The following is a 25,484-nucleotide window of genomic DNA, read 5'->3' as shown; positions in this document are numbered from 1 at the left end:
ATGTGGCCCTTTTATAACTTGTGGACTTCAACTACCAGAATTCCTGAGCCAGCACAGCTCAGTTGAAGTCCACAAGTCATAAAAGGGCCAAGTTTGAAGACCCCTGCAATAAGCAATTCCATCAACAGACACATCGGCCTACAATCAGCCTACAAAACCCTCACAATCCAAATCAACCGCACAGCCAACCAGAGACGGCACCGACTCTCAACCAACCCACGCAAGCCCCCCCAACCAGCACTGCACCTCCCAGTGACCCTCATCTGACATGACCTCCCCATCACAAGACTCATCACAAGACCCTCACTTCACACACCCACAACTGACATATCACAACACCTACTTACCACATGAAACCCTTATAAACAGAACACTGACACTGACCACGTAAACTCCGCTGGAAGTGTTACCTAGCCTGGCAACAAAATGTTTGGAAACCAATCCTCTAGATCGGAGAACAAACCTTCACCCTCGCAAAGAGTGTGTGTCTAGAATAGTAGTAGTAGTAGTAGTAGTAGTAGTAGTAGTAGAGTTGGATGGGACATTGGAGGTCTAGTTCAACTGCCTCCTCAAGCAGGAAACCCTATACCATTTCAGACAAATGGTTGTCCAGTCTTTTCTTAAAAACTTCCAGAGTTGGAGCATTCATAGCTTCTGGAGGCAGGTTGTTCCACTGATTAATTAATTCCACTGTCAGGAAGTTTCTCCGTAGTTCTAGGTTGCTTCTCTCCTTGGTTAGTTTCCATCCGTTGCCTCTTGTCCTGCCTTCAGGTGCTTTGGAGAACAGCCTGACTGCCTCTTCTTTGTGCCAACCCCTGAGATATTGAAACACTGCTATCATGTACCCCCTCATCCTTCTCTTCATTAGACTAGACATACCCAATTCCAGCAACCATTCTTTTTATGTTTTAGCCTCCGGTCCTCTGATCATCTTTGTTGCTCTTCTCTGCACTCTTTCTAGAGTCTTAACATCTTTTTTACATCATGGTGACCAAAACTGGATACAGTATTCCAAGTGTGGCCTTACCAAGGCATTGTAAAGTGGTATTAATACATCACGTGATCTTGATTCTACCCCCCTCTGTTAATGCAGCCTAGCACTACGTTGGCAGCTGCAGCACACTACTGGCTCATATTTAAGTGATTGTCCACTAGGACTCCGAGATCCCTCTCACAGTTACTACTATTGAGCAAGGTACAACTATACTATACCTGTGCATTTGGTTTTTCTTGCCTAAATGTAGAACCTTACTTTTTTCACCACTGAATTTCATTTTGTTAGATAGCGCCCAGTGTTCAAGTCTATCAAGATCCTCCTGTATCTTAAGCCTGTCTTCTGGAGTGTTGGATATTCCTGCCAGCTTGGTGTCGTCTGCATATTTGATGAGTTCCCCATCTATCCCCTCATCCAAATCATTGATGAAGCTGTTGAAGAGCACTAGGCCCAGAACAGAGCCCTGGGGTACCCCACCACACACTTCCCTCCATGTAGATGCAGTTCCATTGAGGACCACATGCTGAGTGTGGCAGGTCAGCCAGCTACAAATCCATCTGGTGGTGATGCTGTCTTAACCCACATTTTTCTATCTTATCAAAAAGTAGGTTGTGATCTTCTTTATTAAATCTTACTGAAGTCCAAGAAAATTATATCCACAGCATTCCTCTGGTCCACTAATTTTGTCACTTGGTGAAAGAATGCAATAAGATTGCAATAAGATGGGGCTTACATGTTCCCCCAAGAGAAACAAACCAACTTGTACACAAATGGGGGAAATGTTCCTTCTTACATTCCAAAAAAATAAAAATCTATCCTTTTTTTGAAGCACAAAGTACTCATTAAAATTAATATTTGCTGTGAAATATATTATCATAGCCTTACTTTACTCTCTGTGTTCATCATCAAGTGACACACAATTTTATTGCAGAATATTTTCAACATATGCACTAAAAATCTATTAAGATTTCTAATGTACTTCAGATAATTCATATTGAAGGAAGAAAATATAAATGTGGCCTAAATAAAACATTTTTATTGTTTTTCCCCCATTATGAAAACATCACAGAATCTTTCTCTTTGAGAAGACAGACTACTATACAGAGTTGCAACCAGAAGCCACAGAACAGAATGGAAATCCTTGCTGCAGCCACAGATAGAAGAAGGTATTTTCCAATAACAATTCAATTCCAATCCAAGGAACACAGCAAGTAAAATGCAACCACTAGTATAATTTAGTATTTTAGTTCAGATTTTTAAAGTTTGCTGAACTGATACTGTTTTTCCTACCTGGGCTGAATTCTAATTTGAATTCAAGTATATTCCCAGTTGGAAGTAAATTAAACATTAGCAAATTCTTTAGCAAATTGTGATTAAGTAAACCTTGGCCACAAACAAGGTTTTACATTCTTAAATATTTAATTGATTGACTGAGATCCATCTGTAATATTTCAAAGCACAATCTTAAGGAACCTGTCAGTACAAGATATTTATCAGGGGAGAGCCACCTATACTGTCACCTACATCCCTGCTTCTACCCACCCCCTGAAACATGCAGTCTAAATTCAGCAACTGGTCTTTCATCATTTAAGCAAGCAATCAGCTGAAAACGGCAGCGCAAGGCAATTTCAAAAAACTCCAACCGAGTAACCCCATGGAAAAATTCAGCCCTGTCCACTTTAAATCATCAACCTGCTCACCTTTTATTGTATGTGTTTCCTAACCCCCCCCCCCAAGTTGTATTTCACAACACATATTAGTATATCCTAATACACATAAGCAATGTTAAATAAAAATAATTTAAATGAAATGCCATTACAAACTACAGTGTATATTGAGCAATAAACATCAATAATACGTTCATAGCTCCAGAAGGAAAGATAAGATATGAGGTTTGTCTTCAAAGGCCAGCCTACATGAAATATTTTACAGTCTAACCTGGATGTAACGAGGCCAGTCATAACCAATAGCCAGGTGATATTTCTCTAGTTAGGATTGAAGCTGACTTAGTAATACAAATTATATAGCAATAATGAGACTACCACCCCTACTTGGGCTTCCATAGACAGTTAAGAGTCTGGTTCTTCAACTGCAGGTCCAGCTATGGTTCTGGCTCTTCAGGAAAAAAGTACAACTTTAGCCAAAAGAGATAAAATCCTCTATTCAAATCAATATACTCCCTATCCAAAAATCTGCCATCTTGCCAGAATTAAGCTTCAGCTTGTTTTACCAAGCATCTGTTCCGCCGGTTAAGTTGAAAGATACTAAGGATGCTGCACACCAACTACATGGATAATATTTTATCAGAAGTTACACACTGATATGACTGAGCTGGGTGAAAACTTAAGTCAGAATAGAGTAAATTGTACAAGCATAATTGTCAAAGTTTGTTAGCAATCAGAGAAACTACTCTGATAAAAGTTATCCATAACAATCAGAAAAGTCCCAGAAGCTCCAAATTGCAGCATCTCAATCTGATTAAAAAGAAGCAAGATTCTTTGCTATATGCCCCCCAAAGACAGCAACCATACCTCACCACAATATAAGAAGTTAAAAGACAGCCAGTTTGGTCTACTTGTTAAGGAACTGGAATAGAAACCAGGAGACTGTGAATTCTAGTCCTGCCTTAGGCCTGAAAGCCAGCTGGATGACCTTGGGCCAACTCACCTCACAAGGTTGTTGTTGTGAGGACAATAGGAGGAGAAAGGTGTATTGGATATGTTCACTGCCTTGAGTTATTTGTTAAATGAATGAATGAATGAATGAATGAATGAATGAATATTATATTATATCAAGACATCTCATACAAAACACATAATAATCTGAAACAGAAATAGTTCTGATGGGAAACAATTTCTATGATCCTGCTCATTCTTTTCTCCCTCTGAATCTTCCAAGGAAAAAAACATGTTGCATTTCCTCTTCACTATTCTATTCTGTGTCATACTCACATTTTCTTCCACATCTCTGCGTAATTTCCAGGAATCTGATAAAATGCAAGAAGCGAGCCTATAAGCAGAATTGTAGCAATAAATAGCAAAAGGCTGACCTTAATCATTGCTACAAAAGGCATAACCCTTTTCATGTATTTTTTCAGTTCTGGCAAGGAGCTGAGTTCGCTGGCAATTATTTTGTTGTCTGGAAGCTGTCCTCCATTGGTCTACAATGAAAAAAACATACAAGATCCAATTATAGTGCTGTTGACAGTTCTACAGGAAAAGAAAGCACACATACTCCTCAGTTGGATTTATTTATTTATTTGACCTTCCCCAGTCTCAGTACTGTACCCAGTTCTGAAACTCAGTGAAATGGTGCAGGTAATCTGCTTCCTTCAGGACTTTCTGAAGCTATAACCCAGCTATCTTCTCCACAATCTTCCCCCCAAAGAGAAGGTTGGGAGAACAGTCAAATTGACAAACTAATTTGTTTCTACAATTATCTGCTAACATTTCTATTTGCTTAAGCATCTTTGTAGATCTCTTTATGAAATCTAACCGAAGAGCTGTTTCACCCCAATTTTAAATGCTGCTGTTTAAAAGTTATTCCTTAACGAGTACAGAAACCCACTGGGAACCCCTCCATCTTGCTAAGCCATGTTTCTATATGTGGCCATGCTCTGAATATCACACCTTGCTCAAAATCATTTAGGACAGCTATTCCCTCGGGCTGTCGCAATTTGTGGTCCAGCGAGCAGAACACAGCTGAGTAATCACACCCAGCCTGCTGAGCTGTCCACAAAGATATCAAGAGGGCTCCTGATTCTTGCTGGCTACCTGAACTACAAAAGCAAAGGAAAAGGAAACAATTGGCTGTCAAAGATACGACAGCCTACGATGCAATGTTGACAGACCGAACTGGGCTTGCAGGATCATAAAACTGCGAAAGAAAGACATTTCTGTTCCAGGCATCGCTTTTGAATGCTACGTCTATAACTCACTTTTCTCAGCCAGATAAGAGTTGCAGCGACAACAAAAAAAAAGTAGGTTATTTCAAGCTAACAAAGCAAGGTGTCTGGAAAGATGCAAATCCTGTTCAGTCCCTATGAATTCTCCAAGACTGTGCTGCCAAAATGGGGTGGGGGGGGGTGAGGGAGGGGAGAACAGAAGCAAATGTCCTTCTTTCCCCCCCCCCAAAGCAAAGTATGATGTACCTCCACTAGCCTAAGGATACTTCTATTACATTGCCACTTCAAAATCCCAAATATTGTTCTTGCAATGGTTTGCGACTGTCCTCACTGCAGCAACCTATAGCCGCCCTGAGTCCTTCGGGAGATAGGGCGGGATATAAATCCAATAAATAAATAAATAAATAAATAAATAAATAAATAAATAAATAAATAAATAAATAAATAAACAAACAAACAAACAAACAAACAAACCTAGAAGTCCAGGTAAGGCAACCCACATGCTCTCTAAGCTGTCTAGATGGAAGTGTGAAAGCTCTCCCAGCATCTAGAGCTAGTGGCCTCTCCTTTGTTCCATTTAGTCTTGTGGCAAAAATTAAATATGCGGCTCATAAGTTAATAAAATGGGGCATAAGGAGAGTTTAGTGACTTGCTTTTTTTTTTTTTGCAGGTATTTGTGTATTGCGTTCCTTTCCCTCCACATTCAAATAACTTTCCGTGCTTAATTATTATTTAATAATTAATTGTTGTTAATTACTATTTTAATTATTTATTTATTTCAGTTTACGTAAAGCACCCAAGACGACTTGCAATAAAGGGGAAAAAAAAACACAAAGCATGATGGGACAAACGACGTAATGAAAGGTTAAATTCATACCCCTAAAATCAATGAAAAGTTAAAAGCCTGGCAAATGAGAAGTGCTTTTCTATTTTCCTAAAGATTTATTCAGACTGGCGCCGGATGTGTATTTTATCAGGCCAGCTTTAAGTCCATGTTTGTTTATTTATTTATTTATTTATTTATTTATTTATTTATTTATTTATTTATTTATTTATTTGGATTTGTATACCGCCCTTTCCCGAAGGACTCAGGGCGGTTTACAGGGAATTAAAACAGGAAATACAAAAATTAAAAACAATTAAAAAGATTATAATAGTCCCTGAGAGAATAAAAACCCCAATTAAAATTAAAAATAAAATTAAAATCCTCAGCCTGGGCCAGAGAGCTCGAAGAGCCAGGTCTTCAGGTCCCGGCGGAATGAACGGAGGTCGGGGGCAGTCCTCAGCTCCACGGGCAGCTGGTTCCAGAGGGCAGGCGCACCCACTGAGAAGGCCCTCCCCCTGGGCGTTACCCGCCGGCAATGATCCCCATTTGCCTAAGCAGGAGGATAGAAATATTTGAAGAAACCTTAAGCAGGACAGATCACCTGATAATGTTTTCGCAGAACCGACAGGGAAGTGTGCTGCCACGGAGGGTAGTTCTTGGCCACATAAATGGTGCAGTGGGATGGCTTCTGTGGTACTTCTCTGTTGCCCTTCTAGAAAACAGCGAGAGAAGTCTTGCTCAGCAAAATGCATGAATTTTTTTTAAAAAAAGAACCGCAGGAAAAAGGACGTGGGTGCTTACTTTTCCTTTTCCCGGTGCCATGTAGTTTTTTAGACGCAGACGGAGATCATGGGCTACTTCTGTCAGGTACTGGGAAGACTGGACCAGGACTTCATCTACTACCCCAGGTACAGGCCAGGAAGTCTTCATGATGGATTCAGCCTTTATAGTTAACACACGCATGGGTTGAGGGTGTGTGTGTGTGAAGAATTTGATGCAATATTCCCATCATTCTGTAACATACAATCCCTCCCTCGTTCACCAGTGAATGAAAAGCGGTACCTTGCCCAGCAAGCTCCAAATATATTCACACACATGAGGGCAGATTGGAGCTAGCAGGAGGGTCTGTGATTCAATAAACTGGAAGACCAATTCTCGGTGCATTCCTTCTACGGCCAGTTCCCGATATTTGTCTTTCGCTGCCTGAAGGAGAGCCAACAAAACCACTGTCAAAACCATTCCAACTGTCAGGGAAAAAGACAGCGTAAAAGGCCATTGCCTGGCTTGTAAACTACTCACACTTCCAAAACACGATTATTAAAAGGGACTTATTTAATTTTGTGGACCTAACGATCAGCTAGAAGGAGAACCAAATAAAACCCTGCCAGTTGGATATTGCATAGCTTTATATTATGAAGGTTTCTAAAAGAGACGTCCATCAGTATAGACATAAAAGTCAAGGATAACTGCAGTGGTATAGCATGTACGTCTCATTTGGATCATCCAATATCAAAAGCTACTATAAAGAAGTGTGGGAAATAGAGGCAATAAATATGATCTATTATTATGCTTGTAGAGTTCAGAGAGCTGAACCATATCCTTGGAATTTGGTTGTGCAAAGGAGTCAGGGCAAGTTATTACTAACTATTGTGTATATATTGGGGAACTGCTGACACCTCATGGACAATTATGAAAAACATTCTCCTTCTTATGAGCAATTGGTAGCAGAATAGAGTTTTTTATTCATTTCTCTTTTTCTTTAATTATTTGGCCTCTGTTGCTGCTGCAGAATCCTAGTTTTATTAATTGTGACAATGTTATAGAATAGTGTTGGGGGAGAGAGGGAAAAGGAAAATGGCCTTAGAATAAATACCAATGACAGGAGGAAACATGGAAATGGACTGCAATCTGGACATGCAGGAAAAGACAGTTGGGTTAGCTATTGATTGCCTGTTTTCTTTTCAGATTGCAGTCTACACAATAAAGTCAAGGTGATAACTGATCATCTTGACTGATCAGTTAGAAAAGAAGCTTTGTATGGATGTGGTTATTATTCACAGAGATATTAGAAAAATGTCTATATTTAACTGTTATTTATCCAAATAATAAGAATTGTATTAATTCAAGATTGGTAAAAGATTATTGGAAGAAAAGAACATCAAGCAAAGCTATTATGTGGACTACAGAATTACGGAAACTAACTGTTATTGTTTTTTAAATAGAAACCCAGACAACACGCTGTTTACCAAATATTAGGTGATTTTATGTAAAAACAAAACAAAACAAAACATATTTAACAAAAATAAATAAAGTCAAGGTGATAGCGAAGATGAGCTTTCCAACATAAAATTTCACATTACTTACTGGTAAAACCTCTTGTAGCAGCACAACTGAATTCATAGGATAGAGGTGCGGTGGTTTAAAATTTTATCTTCCAAAAGTCCTCTGGTTCTTCACACTCTGCCTCTATCTCCCGCTCCATATAGTAGTGTCTAGATAGCTCTCATTGCCTGCATTTACCTTTTAGGGCAGGGGTAGGCAACCTTGGCTCTTTTATGAGTCGTGGACTTCAACTCCCAGAATTCCTGAGCCAGCCATGCTGAGGGGAAAGGGAGAGGTTTCCAAGCTGAGCCATGCTGGCTCAGGAATTCTGGGAGTTGAAGTCCACAAGTCATAAAAGAGCCAAGGTTGCCTACCCGTTTTAGGGGTTATCTCACCTGGCATCCATCCTCTAATCTACCATACCAAAGAGACAGAGCCTCCACAGCCTTTGTTGATTTTCTGGCCAACTGAAAGCAGAGAGCGGATGAAAAGTATTCTATAGCACCACCCCCTGGGCCTCTAGTACTGAGGCAGCTTTCTTCCCCCTCGCCTTCGTAAGATAGACCAATCTCACAATATTTTTTTTAAAAATCAAACTTTTTTTTAAAAAAAAAGACAGAATGTGAAAATCTGTAATGACTGTAATTTGTAGCTTGAAGTAATCAAAGGAAAAATTGTATATGTACGCTTTGGGAGCAAGCAACTAAGTTTCATTTTTAATGTGTGCCGTTCTCGCCACAGGAAAAAAATGACAATAAAGGTTATCTAATCTAATCTAATCTAATCTAATGTAAAAAAAATCATTCAAATGCATAAACATTATCATTGGAGATGTTCTTTCTTTTATACGCTGTTTTATACTGGTTTGTTTTAGCATACTATTAATACACAAGTTTAAATTTGTTGCAATTTACTCAGACAACATTTGTGCTAGAAAGCAGAATTGAATGTGTAATCATCTATATTCGGAAGAACACGTACCCTACCTGAAATTCAAAGAATCCACTTTTAAGAGCTTCCTTAAACATCATCTTCTCATAGTTTTGATCTGTCTTTATTATGCCTGCATTCATTTCACTACGGGAGAAGAAAGCTAGAATTAGAGTAGAATTAGAATTAAATCCGAGGTTTCGTGACGGAATCCTCTAAGATTGCCATAAATGAGGTCGGATCATGCAATACTACCATAGGATCATGCAAGATTGCTGTAAAAAAATAATAATAATTTTTTATTTTTATTTTTATTTTATTTTTTAGAAAACCTACTTTCCTTTAAGCAAAAAAGTTGACCATTCCTCAAGGATACCTGGCAAAGACCCTGTCGTTGAAGGTTCTGGCAGGCCCACTTCTTAAACTGTCCCAGTTAGCAAGCATTTCTTTCACCCACTCCACCCATGTGTATAGGCGGAGAATGCCAGCATCTGCCATGGATTCCACAAAGTTTGCATCTTCAACAGTATCACCTGCATCAGCCAGCGCCAGCCGCATGCCTGAAAGGGAAAAGAGGTTTCACTTTCTAGAGCAACAGCAAAAGACGTGCAGCCAACAGCCGGGAGACATCACTCCTGCTGAGAGGTAAGGCTTATGCCAGGGGTAGGCAACCTTGGCTCTTTTATGACTCATGGACTTCAACTCCCAGAATTCCTGAGCCAGCCATGCTAGCTCAGGAATTCTGGGAGTTGAAGTCCATAAGTCATAAAAGAGCCAAGGTTGCCTACCCCTGGGCTATGCAAAGCATTCAAGAGGCACTTTTCATAACAAGTTAAGTAAGTAAAGCATCCCTATTTTGCTGTTGTTGTTGTTGTTAGCTGCGAAGTCGTGTCCGACCCATTGCGACCCCATGGACAACGTTCCTCCAGGCCTTCCTGTCCTCTACCATCTTCTGGAGTCCATTTAATCTCACCCCTACTGCTTCAGTGACTCCATCCAGCCACCTCATTCTCTGTCGTCCCCTTCTTCTCTTGCCCTCAACCTTTCCCAGCATTAGGCTCTTCTCCAGTGAATCCTTCCTTCTCATTAGGTGGCCAAAGTATTTGAGTTTTAGCTTCAGGATCTGGCCTTCTAAAGAGCAGTCAGGGTTGATCTCCTCCAGGACTGACCGGTTTGAACACCTTGCAATCCAAGGGTCTCGCAGGAGTCTTCTCCAGCACCATAGTTCAGAGGTCTCAATTTTTTGGCACTCAGCCTTCCTTTATCCTTATTTATGCCACCCAAAAAGTTTCATTCACCTGAAGGTTTGGTGTTGCTCCCTGGCTTTCTCTGTGTTTGCATGAACACACAAGCAACCATTTCCTTAGGATTACCAATGAAACAAAGTGGCTGTACATCGTAAAGCACACATGGACAACTGGGAAAAGTAGCTAGTACCTCAAATCTCCTAGACCAGGAGTCAGCAACATGAAACAGTGAAAGAGCCACTCGGAACCGGTTCCCTCACAAAAGGAAAAACTGGGAGCCACAAAAAATGTGTGCACATGCGTGCATGCGCAGAACAGGGTTTGACTGAAGAGTGGAGCCAAGGCGAGATATGCACCTACCCTGCATATTTGAATTGATTGGTTGAACTTTTTTAGTCCCACCTTTTTTTTTTTTGGACTGCGCATGGCAGAGGACTGGGAGCCGCAGGAGACGGCTGAAAGAGCCGCATGCGGCTCCGGAGCCACGGGTTGCAGACCTGTGTCCTAGACTCTAGAGAATGTGACTCTGTCACTTTGCAATACAGTGGAAGTATTTTCATTGGGAAGGAACACCAGAACTTAAAGTGAGTGTAAAAATTTCATTTTTGATTTGTTAAATTTCCAATAGGGTATATGCATTTAGGTTTTTCGTATGCAGTTTCCAAAAGCTGGTAAACAAGATTTTCTCTTTTAAAAACAGGGAAGTCTGTTTGATTAGATAAACTGCTATAAAATGGGTAATATAAACTATATTATAAGACAGACATTATATTCCTGATACATTATTCAGCCACACAGAGTTTTCAAAATTCAAACATAATGCAATGTGTCTTCTTACCATCAGCTGAAAATTTATCTATAGCTTGACTCAAAGTAAGAAAATTGCCTGTAGATTTAGACATCTGTTAACAAAATCAGAAGGAGAAAATTATATAAATAATTATATTTAAAAGATGGTCTATCTATGAAAATCATGCCCCAAACTTAAATCTAATGGGGGCAAAGAAAGAGAAGTATATTTTCATGTTAGTCATGAAAAAGAGCATTGCTAAATCTGCCACCAAGGCAACACACACAGACAAAATACATATAGACAAACTTGTAAGCATCAAGCTGCCCTCAACAAATCTTGAAAAACCCTGACTGATAGTGGGGGAAACTATCAGGAAACCTCAGAGATATAAATCAAATCAAGAAGGCTATATAGACTAAACTGTGGGGGGGGACACTAAAATATTGTAGAAGACAGTGACAATCTATTTTGGCTGTGATATCTACAAACAAACATGGGTGTGTCCATGTAGTCACTAGGAGTCAGACTCAACATTAGAAAGTTTTCTCCATTCCAGTTCTTTGGACTATGTGTATTAATATCAGTTCTACAGTTCAAACTCAACACTGTCAATAGGAACCTCAACCTTTTTTGTGCAAGATTCTGAAAAAAACTGTGTTATGAAATTTCATTTGTTAAAAGCTTAAAGTTATTCTCTTTTAAAAGTATATTTAAAGAAACCAAGGTTTCAGTAAGATTCAAGAACAGAAAAGGACCACCAATATATATTTGACATGCACTACAAAATGTCTCTTTGGATTAATAAAAAAAGCTAATATGTATCTATTGTTTATATCAGGGGTGTCAAACTCAATTTCATTGAGGGCCGCATCAGCATTGCGGTTGCCCTCAAGGGGCCGGGTGGGCGTGGCCTGGGTGGGTGTGGCCTACTGGATGGGCGTGGCTAGAGTGCGTATGGCCTACTGGGTGGGCGTGGCCAGCTCTACATCGTTCACATCAAGGGGGCCTATGGGGGCCTGGGCAGGAGTGGGACAGATCTGAGGGTCTCTGGCAGAAGGAGGGTCTCTGGGCCAGGGCCAAGGCAGTGGGGGCCGTTCCCCCACTGTTTCCAGGATGGCTTTGCGGGCCGCATGAAACCACTTCGCGGGCTGGATCCGGCCCCCGGGCCTTGTGTTTGACATGTCTGGTTTATATGCTAGAAAAACAATGTGGACAGGAAAGTCTTAACAATGAAATGTTCCATAAAATGTATGCTTGTTTCTCCACATTGGGAAAAAGAACTTTTAAGTCATGTAATTTCAGCTTTCCTGGGCAATATCACAAATGAATATATATTACTTGCTGCTCCTTAAACTGAGAAAGGATTTAGTTCACTGCCATGGAATCAGAAATGTTCAGTATAGATTCAAAAAGATAGCATACCTTCTCTGAATTAAGGAGCAGATGCCCATTTGCTCTGACAGCTACAGGCCATTTTTCTCTGCATTGGAGAGACAAAAGTTCCATTGTTCCACAAGATTTGTCATATTCAAAACAATCTTTTAATGTTTAGAGAACAGCACTGTTTTAAAAACACTCCTGGCTGCACTATTCTTTATTTTAGGAATGCTTTTTTCCCTTATTGGCTAGGCCAATAAAGTAATAATTCTCTGTATTCCTCTGTGTATTATTTCCCATCAAATACAGGTAATCCTCGATTTACGACTTACCTTGAAACAGAGCACCAAAATACTTTGCTAAAGGGATAATGTAGAGGAATTTGTTGTCTATAGGTAGTCCTTGATTTACGGCCACAACTGAGCCCCAAATTTCTGTTGCTAAGCAAGACAATTGTTAAGCGAGTTTTGCCCCATTTTACAACCTTTCTTTCACAGTTGCTAAATGAATCACTGCCGTTGTTAGGTTAGCAACATGGTTGTTAAGTGAATTTGGCTTCCCCGTTGACTTTGCTCATCCGAAGGGCACAAAAGGTGACCTTGGGACACAGCAACTGTCATAAATATGAGTCAGTTGCCAAGTGTCTGAATTTTGATCACATGACCACGGGGATGCTGCAACGGTCATACGAGTGGACAATGGTCATAAGACACGTTTTTCGGCGCCATTGTAACTTTGAATGATCACTAAATGAACTGTTGTAAGTTGAGGACTACCTGTAGTTGGAAGCAAATTTGCTTCAGGCTCCAAATAGTCTAGCAATTTTTGGGGTCAGTGAAAGTTTGTGAACTATTTAGAACCAGCTATAATTCTGCAGTACTACGACCTACAATATGATCTGAGCTTAATATAAATTTATTAAGAAACTCTGATTAAGTACATAAAACAGTACAGTGCATCAAGTCTTTATCCTAAAGCAAAGTTCACTACCCCATGTTCAAAAAGTATGTGAAGCTGGCATCTTCTGTAGCAATTACTTCAACCCATTTTTTTTTCTTCTGTTTCATAGATTTAGTTGTATAGTTAACATCACTGCCATGAAGCATGACCCAAACTTATTTAAATTTTACAGATGGCTATCCAGGCACTCTCCAATAGAATTAGCTGGTACAATCCTGAATGCCTGGAAGCCATCTGGCCCCTAAGGATGCATAGCAGCCAAAAATCATGATACTCCCACCAAAATGCTTCATATTGGGATATGACTACTTTGCTGGAATAGTGTTTTATTTCCTCCAAGCATAGCTTTTTTCATCAAGGCCAAAAAAATTCCTCTTTCATTATCTAGCTACAGAACATTGTTCCAACAACCTGCTGGATCAAACTTGTGTTATGAAGAGGAAACTCTAATGCTAACAACCAATGTCTGCATTTTTAAAGTGGGAGGGGCCCTGGCTGTCTCAATACAATTTACCACTTTACGATTGCTGGGCTTCACATACTTTTCCAGTGGAAATGGTGAACACTGGCTCAGTAAGTTCAATAAAAATATAACACAGTAAGTATACTGTTTGGAGCGGTGTTTGTTTAACCAGAATCTCTTTTATCATTTAATATGACTTGCATGAATCTTAGATCATGTTGTAGGTCACAGTACTGAAGAATTATGGATAGTTTTAATAGTTCCCAAAGATTCTCTCGCTCCCTTTAATTACCAAAATAGCTATTCAAGAGCCTGGAGCAAATTAGCCTCTAACAAGTTGAAGCAATAAAAATAGGACTCAGAGGAATGCACAGAATTATTACGTCGGAGACAACAGGGAAGGAAAATTCCTAGAGTAAAAAACTTTCCATCCCTTCCAATGCACTGTGCAGCAAGCACGGGATCCTGATTTCACCCCATTTGCTTCAGTAGTGCAAAGTAAGCCAGATGTCCTTCAGACAGAGAAGGAACAAACAATTATCCTAGCGGGAGTGCTTTTCCCACCTACTGGTATTGTAGCACTTTCATCTGCAAAATAATGTAGCTTGACGGAGAGGAGGGGAAAAGTAACTAACAGGATTCTAGGCATCGTAAGATAAACAGGCTTTCAAAGCTCATTAGCTGGGTCGCACATGAGTGGGTCGCACATCAGCCAAGGAATTCCTTATGGAGATTGGGGCAATCTCAGTGAATCTGCAAGATTTACTCATACTTGAGCCAAAGCTATGACAGGAACTTTGCAATGTATTTTTAAGGTTCAACACAATGGGAAGTAAACTAAGGGTACAAGGTACCATTCTTGGACATTGCACCTGTACGAATTCAAATTCGGCAAGCAACAAAAGACATGAGCTTCCAAAGCCTACCTCTAATGTCAGTTAATTCACATTTTCCCACCTACTGGTATTGTAGCACTTTCAACAAGTCAACAAGAAGCAATTCCACAATGTATCAATTACACATGTAACAAACTGGTTCCATACTTTAATTCCATACTCAAGTCTTGTCAAGAGCGATTCGTTTTAATATAGTTTTGCCAACTCAGACTTCTTCTCCTCTTCAAAGCTTGCACAGATTGTGATTAATTAATATAACTGGAGATGCACATTTTCACAGACTAACCTCTGATCTGGCCACATGGCTACATGGTTATAAAGGTAGTAAGACAAGTGATTGGGAACAAGATCCTTGCCAGAAGCACGTAAATCCACTGGATACCAATACTCAAACTCTTTTTTCAGTTTATCCAAAGTCTCCTTAGGAATTTTTGTTGCGGGGAATGGAGCTGTCTTAAAGAAGACGTAGTCCCATACCTCCTCAGTCATTTGGCTTGCTCTGTGTACAAGAGGCAAAAATTATAAAAAGAAAGAAAGATTGCAGGTTTCTCTGCTTATTGAGCACCCATTTGGTATGATTACTACATCATCACTAAACTTTGTTTCATTCTTCAAACTCAACTGCTTTTAATTTTTTTAAAAAATGACCTAACTTTAACATCTGAAACAGAATTTAAACATTTTAAATAAGCCAAAAAAAAATCAGTTGGTAGCTTACTAAACACTTCCAATGAATCAAATATTTTTATTCATTTATTACCATTTTTAAAGAATCAGAGCAAACGTAAAGCTTACCCAAGATGAGACATTACCAGAACTATAATTGTAAGATTATCCTCCAGCACATCAAAATTACATATAGCTGACGAAAACAGTGGTAACTTTCACAGTGTGCTTTGTTAATGATTGGCAAAAATCTATTCATAAATTACTCATTCTTCCCTGAAAATCCTGAAACTAGTGTGTTACTCCACTAGTCATAAAGCCAGAATCTACCATAAGAGTTAAGGACACACTTATAGATTTCTCTAGTACATTAACCACGTGTGTCATTAATGGCTCAAAATAACCTACTTTGTATTTTTTTAAAAAAATTTCTTTGGAAATGCAATCAATGCATTCGAATTAAGACATCAAATGCAACAAACAGCTCACATAATGACCTGGTTAATAGTTTTTAAAAAGCCATGACTCTAGAGTACAGAACATTATTCCTGTCATGCTAATTTTTGTAGAATTTCGGTCTACACTTTAAACACAAATGAGACTAACCGGCCCTATTAAGAGCTCAGAAGACATGAAAGGAAAATTAATTCTAACCTGACACTCGATGTTAATTTCCTTCCAGCTTTATAAAGCTACGGACATTCTGGGACATTGTTAAATATCCCATTTCTGAAGATCCTCTCTGGTTTCATTTTATTTAACTACTAAACGTCAAGGTAACCTGTTACTAAGAGGCAGATAGTACAAATGTACTACATCAGGGGTCTTCAAACTTATAGACTTCAGTTCCCAGAATTCCTTAGCCAGGCACGCTGGCTGAGGAATTCCGGGAGTTGGAGTCCATGAGTCATAAAAGGGCTAATTTTGAAGACCCCTGTACTACACGGACGGAACCACATTTATTCATTAGAAACAGAGCTTTTAAAATAAGTAGAACAAGTGAAATTTATCAGTCTATCAACTTAGCCCACCCTGGTGATCCTGGCAATAGTGGCAATGACCTATTTAACTAAAGAAAAGATAAAGTCTCCCTTATTTGGGGATTTTTTTTTCAAGCTTTCAGGCTAATCTACAGTCCTTGGTTTATTAATGGTCTCCTCTCTAAATACTAAGCAAATTCCACCAGAATTAGATTTTTTGAGATAAGCCAAGGACAATAATTCTATTGAAGGTACAACATTGGATGTCTATTAATGCAAACGGTAATTTGAAGATATTACATAAATACTCAGGAACACCAGTTCTAATATTTATGGCATGGTAATCAATAAAAACAGCCATATAGAGCTACATTGGTGACTGAGGAATGGAATGGAACAAGATCCACATCTTCGTATTAATATATATTTGTTAGTCTCCATGGGCCATGACAGAGATACACTCATGATACAAGACAGACATACCCCTTTGCTTTTTTGAGTTTTGTAGGGTGAAATTAAGTAAAACAGTCTCAGAAACCTAGCACATATATTTTGCTTCCTATTTCTGGGAAAATAACCTCCAAACCCAAATTTCAACAGTTTGCTGTTGAATGCAAATGACTTATAGTATATTTACTTTTTATTTCTTAAGGGACAAGGCAAAACTTGCAAGAGTCTGAACTTATCACACCATATTGCCCCTCCCTTCTCACCTAATGCCCAGTGGAGATTCTCCTTGTCCATTCAAATTATCAGGCTGTAGGAAATGAGCAACCGTATAGTAGGCCATGTAGATAGTAGAATCAGAGAGAGATTCTATTAGCCACTGCTCATCCCAAGGCAAACGAGTTCCTGGAAGATAATAAAATATTTTGTTAATTGTTAATTATGGACAATTAATATTCTATACTCTTGCATTTATGGAAGAGATGAGGAGAGGGAATTATCAAAACTACACCTAGTCAATCTCTTACCATATGACACTTTGCATTATACTAATGCATAGGTAAACATATTGTTTTCATGAGAAATCTGAAACATGTTTAGGCACTACAGGAATTTGTATTGATGGTCAAACTCAGTTCTAAATCAATGTACTGTAGTAGACAGAAGTCCATGAAAAGTATTCTATGTTGAAAATTGAGCTGCTCATACATTATATGAGTCTTTCCATAGGGTTTCCAGTTATATAACAATCGGTCAATCATATATGGAAAATGAATAAAACAAAATAATAAAAGTGTCATCCCAAAGGGGCTTTTTCAAGAGGCAACTGGACTCTCTTGTTTTTCTTTGAAGACGTTCCTCTTCTCATCCAAGAAGCTTCTTCAGCTCTGCTCTTGAAAAAGCACCTTTGGGACAACCATGACCTGGATGACTGAGGCTCTCCATAGACAATAAAAGTGTCGATTAATAAAACACTATTACTGGCTGATCAATAGAGCAGCTTTCCTACCTAGGCCATAGGTCCTTGAGCAGGCATGCTCCTGGAGCCAATTCAGGGTGGCTTCAAAATTTTTTCTTGTCTCGTCACAAAATCTGGGAAAACCAAAGCATTAATCTTACCTATATCTCATAGACGGATATCATTTTTTTTAATCTGTTTTTAACTTTTGTATTTTTTGTTTTAATCACCCTGTAAACCGCCCTGAGTCCTTCGGGAAAGGGCGGTATATAAATGTAATAAAATAAATAAATAAATAAATACATAGCTGTATGTTAACCCTCCTCCCTGACACAATCCCCACACCTACGTCTCCAGGTTTTTCAGACATTCATGGGTCTGCTGCTTCCATGTTTTTTCACCATAGTCCAGGTACCTAGGGAAAAAAGAGCCAGATATCGTAGGAGTCTAACAAAGATGATCTTGGTGGAGATAGGCCAGATGCTTTACTAAGGCAATGAATGGGAAAACACGGCTTAAGTCCAAAACAAGCAGAAGGAACTTGAAAGAGTTGCAAAAAGGAGAAAGGTGTAATCAATGCAACTGTGACTTATACTTTACTTTCAACTTACCACTGGTCACAAAGAGCCACTACACACTCATCTGCAGATCTAGATATAACTTGTTTCTCTGGTTCCATATAAATAAAAGCTTCACCCTGAAATAAGGAAGGGGGTGTGTGTTAGGGGTAGGAGGGGGTTATAATGCTGAGACAACGAAGTGGAAAATATGAAATCAGAATATGATGATTTTAGCATTTTAATGCTGAATATCAGCAATTCGGATAGGGATGGATCATGTTACTCTAAGGATCTCTAAGAAGGGATTGCAAGACTGCATGATAATCCCTACTTTCATGAAACTCGGTATAACTGTATGGACAATAGATATTACACAATGCATTGTGACGTATGTTTAATTTCCCCATGTACAACTTCAGCCAGGCAAGTTCTTTTTGAATTCTATTTTGGTATCAGTTCTCTTGGACTGTGCCTCTTAACAGACCTAGGAGAGCACAAGAGAATCACAGGAGATTTTCCTGTCCAAGGTAGTGAAGATCTGTCTTTAAAAGACAGATCTGATTTCTCACGAAGCCTCTTCCACAAAGCTGCAAAGATGCTTCTCTAATGCCTAAATTGCAAAGCACAGAAAATGTTATAGGAACTGACCATTTGCATGCTTTAATTCAATTCTCCTCCCCTCTATGCAGGTGAAGAGGCATAAAGGTAAAGGTTCCCCCGCACATGCGTGCTAGTCGTTTCCGACTCTAGGGGCCGGTGCTCATCTCCGTTTCAAAGCCGAAGAGCCAGCGCTTGTCCGAGGACGTCTCCGTGGTCATGTGGCCGGCATGACTAGACACCAAAGGCGCACGGAACGCTGTTACCTTCCCACCGGAGTGGTCCCTATTTTTCTACTTGTATTTTTACGTGCTTTTGAACTGCTAGGTTGGCAGAAGCTGGGACGAGTAACAGGCGCTCACTCTGCTACGCGGCACTCAGGATTCGACCCGCCAAACTGCCGATCTTCTGATCGACAAGCTCAGCATCCTAACCCACTGAGCCACCGCGTCCCTTGAAGAGGCATACTCTGCCCTATATTTTGTTGAAAAAGGATGAACATACCACATACGGAAGTTATGAATCTCTACTACACTGTCCTCTTGTGACTGAAATGTAAAAATGCAATTTTGTGCGAAAGAAAACTCTCCCAATACAAATACCTCAGCTGCACAAGTTTAAGGAAATAGCAGTGGGATTTCTTTCTTAAAACTCTGAGACTTTATTAAGTTTATTAAGAGAGTTTCAGAGATACAACCTATCTCTACTTCTCTGGTGCATATTAAAATATTTTCAAAGTTCCAAAAGTTGCCTTAAGCAAGCAGAGAAAAGATTTATATGCAGAAAACAAAATAGCAAACTCTGCTGAATAAAACTATAATAAAAAACAATTATTTCTATTTGATTGAATAGCCTAAATGTAATTTACTTTTCTATCAAAAGAAATATGTTTTATTTCAAGCTACTTGTGGAGTCCTTGGTGCTCTCTGAGCTTGGTAGTTTTCTTGCAGTCATTTCACTATTCATCTAGGTCAAGGGTCCCTAACCCCTGGGCCACGGACCAGTACCGGTCCACAGCTTGTTGGGAACTAGGCTGCAGAAGCAGCGGATGAGCCCATGAAGCTCCATTTGTGCATGTGCAGGATTAGGTTGTGAAGTGCAAAACCATCCCCTTCCCCCGCCAGTCCAAGGAGCCAGAAAGATTGGGGACCGCTGATCTAGATAACATCTTCAGTGCTAGAAGATGCTTTCTGGCAAACCCCCATCATGCAATTTCTCCGGGCTATTTCTCATGCAATTCTATTCCAATAAATCAAGCGCTGTTTTGCACAAACAAACCAGCAAAACTGGGTAAAAGAAGTCCTCTGAATATCAAATGGATCATGGTTGGCCAGGTGCTGCTACCTGCTAAGGCAGGGGTCCCCAACCCCTGGTCCATGGAACACCACTGGTCCGTGGCATGCCAAAAACCAGGCTGCATAAACAAGCAAAGCCCCATCCGTGGGATGCAGGCAGCATGCGAAACCACACACACCCCTGGTCCATGGAAAAACTTCTCTCCATGGAACTGGTCCCTGGTACCCAAAAGGTTGGGGACAGCTGTGCTAAAGCAGTCAATTTATCCACACACAAACTGTTACGTACATTGTCTACCATCTTCTTCTGAATAAGCTTCTTGACATCCTGAACTCTCTGGCCTTCGAATCCATCCACAAGCATTATCTGAAAAGAGTAGTCATTGTAGAGATTAGAATCAGCACCAGCTCGAGAACCTGGTTAAGCTAAAGTAGTCTCTCACCCTCTTCATTCTAAGAGATGTCCTAATGGGAATGGCAAGAGCCATGTTAAAACTGAATGGGAAGGAGTGCTCCGAGGCAACCATTCACCTGAGCAAAGCAGAGCAGAAGGGGGGGAGCCCGTTTTTGCTTCTTGCAAACCAGAGGGGCACATATATGGATGGTGCATGGGCTACAGGCACGCACACTGGCTGGATTTGTCTACAGGCAAACAAGTAGATAAGTACGTGCCAGCAGCAGGAACATCTTCGCCTATTTGGAGCTGCATCCCCATCTTCTGCTAGTGCGTAACTGCTGGAATGTGTGCTCAGAGATAACAGGGAATTTGGACAGATTTCATATTCTTCAGAAAACTCCACAGCTCCCAAGGGGGGGGGAACCTAACTTATGAAAGGGAGATATGTAGGCAGGCAGGTAGAAAGGAAAGTGTTTTTCCAGTTCAGTTTAACTTACTCCTTCATAAAATCCCTTCAGATATACTCTCTCTTTGGCTTCCGCAAGTTTCTCTCTGTCATTCTGACTCTGGATCTTCAGTTCATCACAGACCAGTGGAGCAGAAAGGTGGCCATACCCAGGGATCTCAATGATAGGTATCTGGGAATATAATGACAGCACTGTGGATCAGTGGTTTTCAATCATGCAAACAATCAAGAATCTTATAGGAAATTCAAGCCTGACTCCTTTAGCCTTCAAAAACAGAACTGCATTTTATGGCTGATCAACTAAACACATCTTGTTTTCAGTCTAGTGGGCTAGAAGCATAAAACATAAAGGAAAAGGGGTGAAGCCCATCCTGTTAATGGCACTCAGGTGTAAGAATATTTAACTTATAGTATGTGGATATTTGTTCCACCAAATCTGAGTGTTTTGATTGGTTCCGAAACAAAATCAGAATATTAACAGAACTTACCAGTGTTATCAATATTCTACACAGCAGCCATTAACCCAGTTTCAAAAATAGTATTTTGTGACCATTCTACACAGCACTTGGTAGCTTAAATATCTCACGCTCTACTAAATTGTATGCTATAATACATCCAAGGCAATGACAGCAATGACAGCCTTTGCTGTCCCCTTCTAATGGATAGTTTCAATCTGTACAACTTGAGGATATGAAGAGTTTGTTTACAAAAGTGAGAAGAGTCAAGGACCCTATCTGTTGTCAAACTGCCATCAAACAAAATGTTTTTATTGGTGTAGACAGTTGACCTTTGATTTGGTTTGCCCGCTGAATTAGATTTTAAATGAGTAACTACTGCTACACTACTTTTACTAACATCTCAATATGTGCCTGATTACCTCCTTAGCTATTAACTGATATGTTTCTTGTAATTTCAGTTGCTTTTTACACCTAGTTATTCTAAGCCTTTTGACAAAAAAAATGGAGTAAGGTTTCATTTATTTTCATTTCTTTCCATTTTCAATCTTACACTGAATGTATTACTGAATGTATTCAGCCTCTGCCTACAAAACTAGGTTCCCAGAGGGAGTTAACTATAGTTAAGTGAATGATGGGTAAGTACAGATCTCTAAATTAGCTCAATTTCTTCTACTCACAGCCCAGATTAAATTACAAGCTGACTAAGCTACCTGGAATATTGTGCAAACCTAGCCTCAAAACTGAATGAAAGCAAAGAGAAGGTTCATAAGCCATTGCGCAATGGAACATTCCTCTTTAAAATAATGAATGGGGCTGCCTTATTTCTTTGCCTTTGGGTAAGATAAGGCTGTCAGGATCTACAACAATTCTCAAATCTCTTTTGCCTTGGCTCATTTAATTGGAAAAGCAGCCCAGCATTTCAATAGGGCAAAACCCCTCATGAGCTGCTAAGCTCCTTGCAGCTATTCTTGTCCCACTATATACAAAGCAATACTCATGGGAATTTTCCACCCAATAATCAGTGTGCTCAATGCTTACAATAATCTGATGCATTAAGTAAAGCACATGCCAACTTAACAAGGAGCGTTTCCAAAACAAACAAAAACATCTGTGCTAAATTCAAGCCAATCAGTTTCTCAGAAATCTTGTTTCTAAAACCTCTGGAATTGTTTTCAAGAGTGTACAAAAGTAAGTGCCGCTTGTCAACCCTGATTTACCTGAAGAATACAAGCCGAGGGATAAATGGCATTTCCCCCTATCTCTAAATGGCATTTCCCCCTATCTCTTCAGAGATATAAAAATCTTTCCTCCGTTTTGATGAGCCCCTCCAAAAATGCCAACTTAATTCAAGATTTAGCAGCTGAAATACGTTAAGAAAACAGCAAATAGATGCCACATCAGTCTATTACATTAATTGGAAGATACTATCTCCATTATTTCACCAATACTTAGCAGAGTTGTAAATCTGATTGAAATAATTAGAAGCATTTAGCAAAAATATTTATAGCAATCATTCCCTTCTGCACTTACAGGTTCAAAAGGCAGGACCATTTCATCTTTAATGCCATACTTCCCTCGAAAAGCCTATGAAGGAAATCAGAAACAAAATACCACAAATCAGTTCAGCCTGGAGAGATATTTGTTCCTTCTACACAAGCCGACTGGTTAACATCAGCCACCTCTACAATACCTTTTACCTGAAACAGAGTATTATGAAATCTGGCAAAATTTGTACGATTGGTTAGAGATAAGGAGGATCACTGAGATGACTATCGATTGACTAGCTGATAACGTAAGGACTTCTTATTAGCACCTATATCAGGACACAACTGAAAGATATGTAAAGACAACGTTGACAACTGAAAGACAGTTTACCAAAAATTTACAAATGTTATATGTATAGTTTGTTATACTCTGTCCTGTCATAGAATGTATTTTAAGTTTCTGTTTTTCTTTCTGTAACATAAGGTAATACTAATAGCAGTGTTGTAGCCAGGGAAGTTGAATCATGTCCACTTTTGTTTTTAAATGTGCGTTTAATAAAATTTTCTAATAAAAAAAATACAATACCTTTTACCAATTTATAAAATGCTCAGGCCAACTGGGAAACATATCATTAATGCAAGCACTTGTACAAATAGGCCCTTCCCAGCTTTTCTACAAAGTGATTTTTCTAAACAAGAATGAGGAAACTTCCAATTCTTGTTATTATTATTTATATAGTGTGGTTCACCTCAAGGCAATGAACATATCTAACACTCCTGCCCCCTATTTTCCCCACAACAGCCCTGTGAGATGGATTGGGCTGAGAGAGAAAGCCACCCAGCCTGCTTTTTGTGTAAGGGGCCTAGAACTTGAAAGTCTTAGGATCTTTAATTCAGCACTTTCACCATTACACCCAAGTGGCTCTCCTATAGTTGTTCCTAAATTATATTCCTAAATTGTAACTCCAAGATCTCTCAGAAAGTTGTACTTTCAGATATATTCAATGGCACCTATTTTTTGAGGATCGTGCTTATTTCAACTTGTTATTTTACCACTTCCTAAGATCAGTCCTCTCAAAAAGGCCTGAAAACCAGTATTAGATATGATTAAAAAAAATGTCAGCCTTTCAAAAGTGAAAGCTTCAAATCATCAGGAAATACATTCCAAAGTACTGGAATAGATACTAGCCTACCCTGGATAAAGCTAATCATTTAACTTGGAGCTGCGCAAAAGTTAGAACATCTGTGACGTAATAATAATAATAAGTTGGAAGGGACCTTGGAGGTCATCTAGTCCAACCCCCTGCTAAGGCAGGAAACCCTATACCATTTCAGACAAATGGCTGGCCAGTCTCTTCTTAAAAACTTCCAGTGTTGGAGCATTCACCACTTCTGGAGGCAGGTTGTTCCACTGGTTAATTGTTCTAACTGTCAGGAAGTTTCTCCTTAATTCTAGGTTGCTTCTCTCCTTGACTAGTTTCCATCCGTTGCTTCTTGTCCTGCTTTCAGGTGCTTTGGAGAATAGCTTGGCTCCCTCTTCTTTGTGGTAGCCCCTGAGATATTGGAACACTGCTATCATGTCACCCCTCACCCTTCTCTTCGTTAAACTACACATACCCAATTCCAGCAACCATTCCCTATATCTTTTCGCCTCCAGTCCCCCAATCATCTTTGTTGCTCTTCTGTGTACTCTTTCTAGAGTCTCGACATCTTTTTTACATCGTGGTGACCAAAACTGGATGCAGTATTCCAGGTGTGGCCTTACCAAGGCATTGTAAAGTGGTATTAGTACTTCACGTAATCTTGATTCTATCCCTGTTAATGCAGCCTAGCACTGTGTTGGCTTTTTTTGGCAGCTGCAGCACACTGCTGGCTCATATTTAAGTGATTGTCCACTAGGACTCCGAGATCTGTCTCACAGTTATTACTATCGAGCAAGGTACCACCTATACTATACCTGTGCATTTGATTTTTCCTGCCTAAATGTAGAACCTTACTTTTTTCACAATTGAATTTCATTTTGTTAGATAGTGCCCAGTGTTCGAGTCTGTCCAGATCCTCCTGTATCTTAAGCCTATCTTCTGGAGTATTGGCTATTCCTGCCAGCTTGGTGTCATCTGCAAATTTGATGAGTTCCCCATCTATCCCCTCATCCAAATCATTGATGAAGATGTTGAAGAGCACTGGGCCCAGAACAGAGCCCTGGGGCACCCCACTACACACTTCCTTCCATGTAGATGCGGTTCCATTGAGGACCACACGCTGAGTACGGCCTGTCAGCCAGCTACGAATCCATCTGGTGGTGATGCTATCTAACCCACATTTTTCTATCTTATCAAGTAGTAGGTTGTGATCTACTTTATCAAATGCCTTACTGAAGTCCAAGCGATCAAGGTGGAATAGTGCTCCACAGTACAGCATCAGACTGGAGTGGATAGTAATAACAATAGCACTTAGACTTATA

The 25,484-nt window shown here is 39.7% G+C and overlaps 1 protein-coding gene across 5 annotated transcripts in view; it reads right to left on the bottom strand.

Annotated features, from left to right (window-relative positions):
• LARS1 (leucyl-tRNA synthetase 1) overlaps window positions 1–25,484 on the bottom strand; it is a 59,744-nt gene that overhangs the window by 14,313 nt on the left and 19,947 nt on the right. For all 5 annotated transcript variants that reach the window (XM_081317328.1, XM_081317325.1, XM_081317327.1 and 2 more), the window contains 16 exons: window positions 23,067–23,120; window positions 21,110–21,250; window positions 20,505–20,582; window positions 18,375–18,460; window positions 18,113–18,178; window positions 17,815–17,897; window positions 17,072–17,210; window positions 14,999–15,211; window positions 12,439–12,496; window positions 11,062–11,125; window positions 9,353–9,536; window positions 9,033–9,123; window positions 6,787–6,927; window positions 6,526–6,666; window positions 6,326–6,436; window positions 4,044–4,154 (listed from right to left, as the gene is read on the bottom strand). In XM_081317328.1, the coding sequence (XP_081173454.1) occupies window positions 4,044–4,154; window positions 6,326–6,436; window positions 6,526–6,666; window positions 6,787–6,927; window positions 9,033–9,123; window positions 9,353–9,536; window positions 11,062–11,125; window positions 12,439–12,496; window positions 14,999–15,211; window positions 17,072–17,210; window positions 17,815–17,897; window positions 18,113–18,178; window positions 18,375–18,460; window positions 20,505–20,582; window positions 21,110–21,250; window positions 23,067–23,120 (1,761 nt within the window). The remainder of the gene's footprint in view (window positions 1–4,043; window positions 4,155–6,325; window positions 6,437–6,525; window positions 6,667–6,786; window positions 6,928–9,032; window positions 9,124–9,352; window positions 9,537–11,061; window positions 11,126–12,438; window positions 12,497–14,998; window positions 15,212–17,071; window positions 17,211–17,814; window positions 17,898–18,112; window positions 18,179–18,374; window positions 18,461–20,504; window positions 20,583–21,109; window positions 21,251–23,066; window positions 23,121–25,484) is intronic.

The sequence above is a fragment of the Vipera berus genome, assembly GCF_964194415.1.
Source record: "Vipera berus genome assembly, chromosome: 2".
NCBI lineage: Eukaryota > Metazoa > Chordata > Lepidosauria > Squamata > Viperidae > Vipera > Vipera berus.
This window is presented reverse-complemented; position numbering and strand designations above follow the sequence as displayed.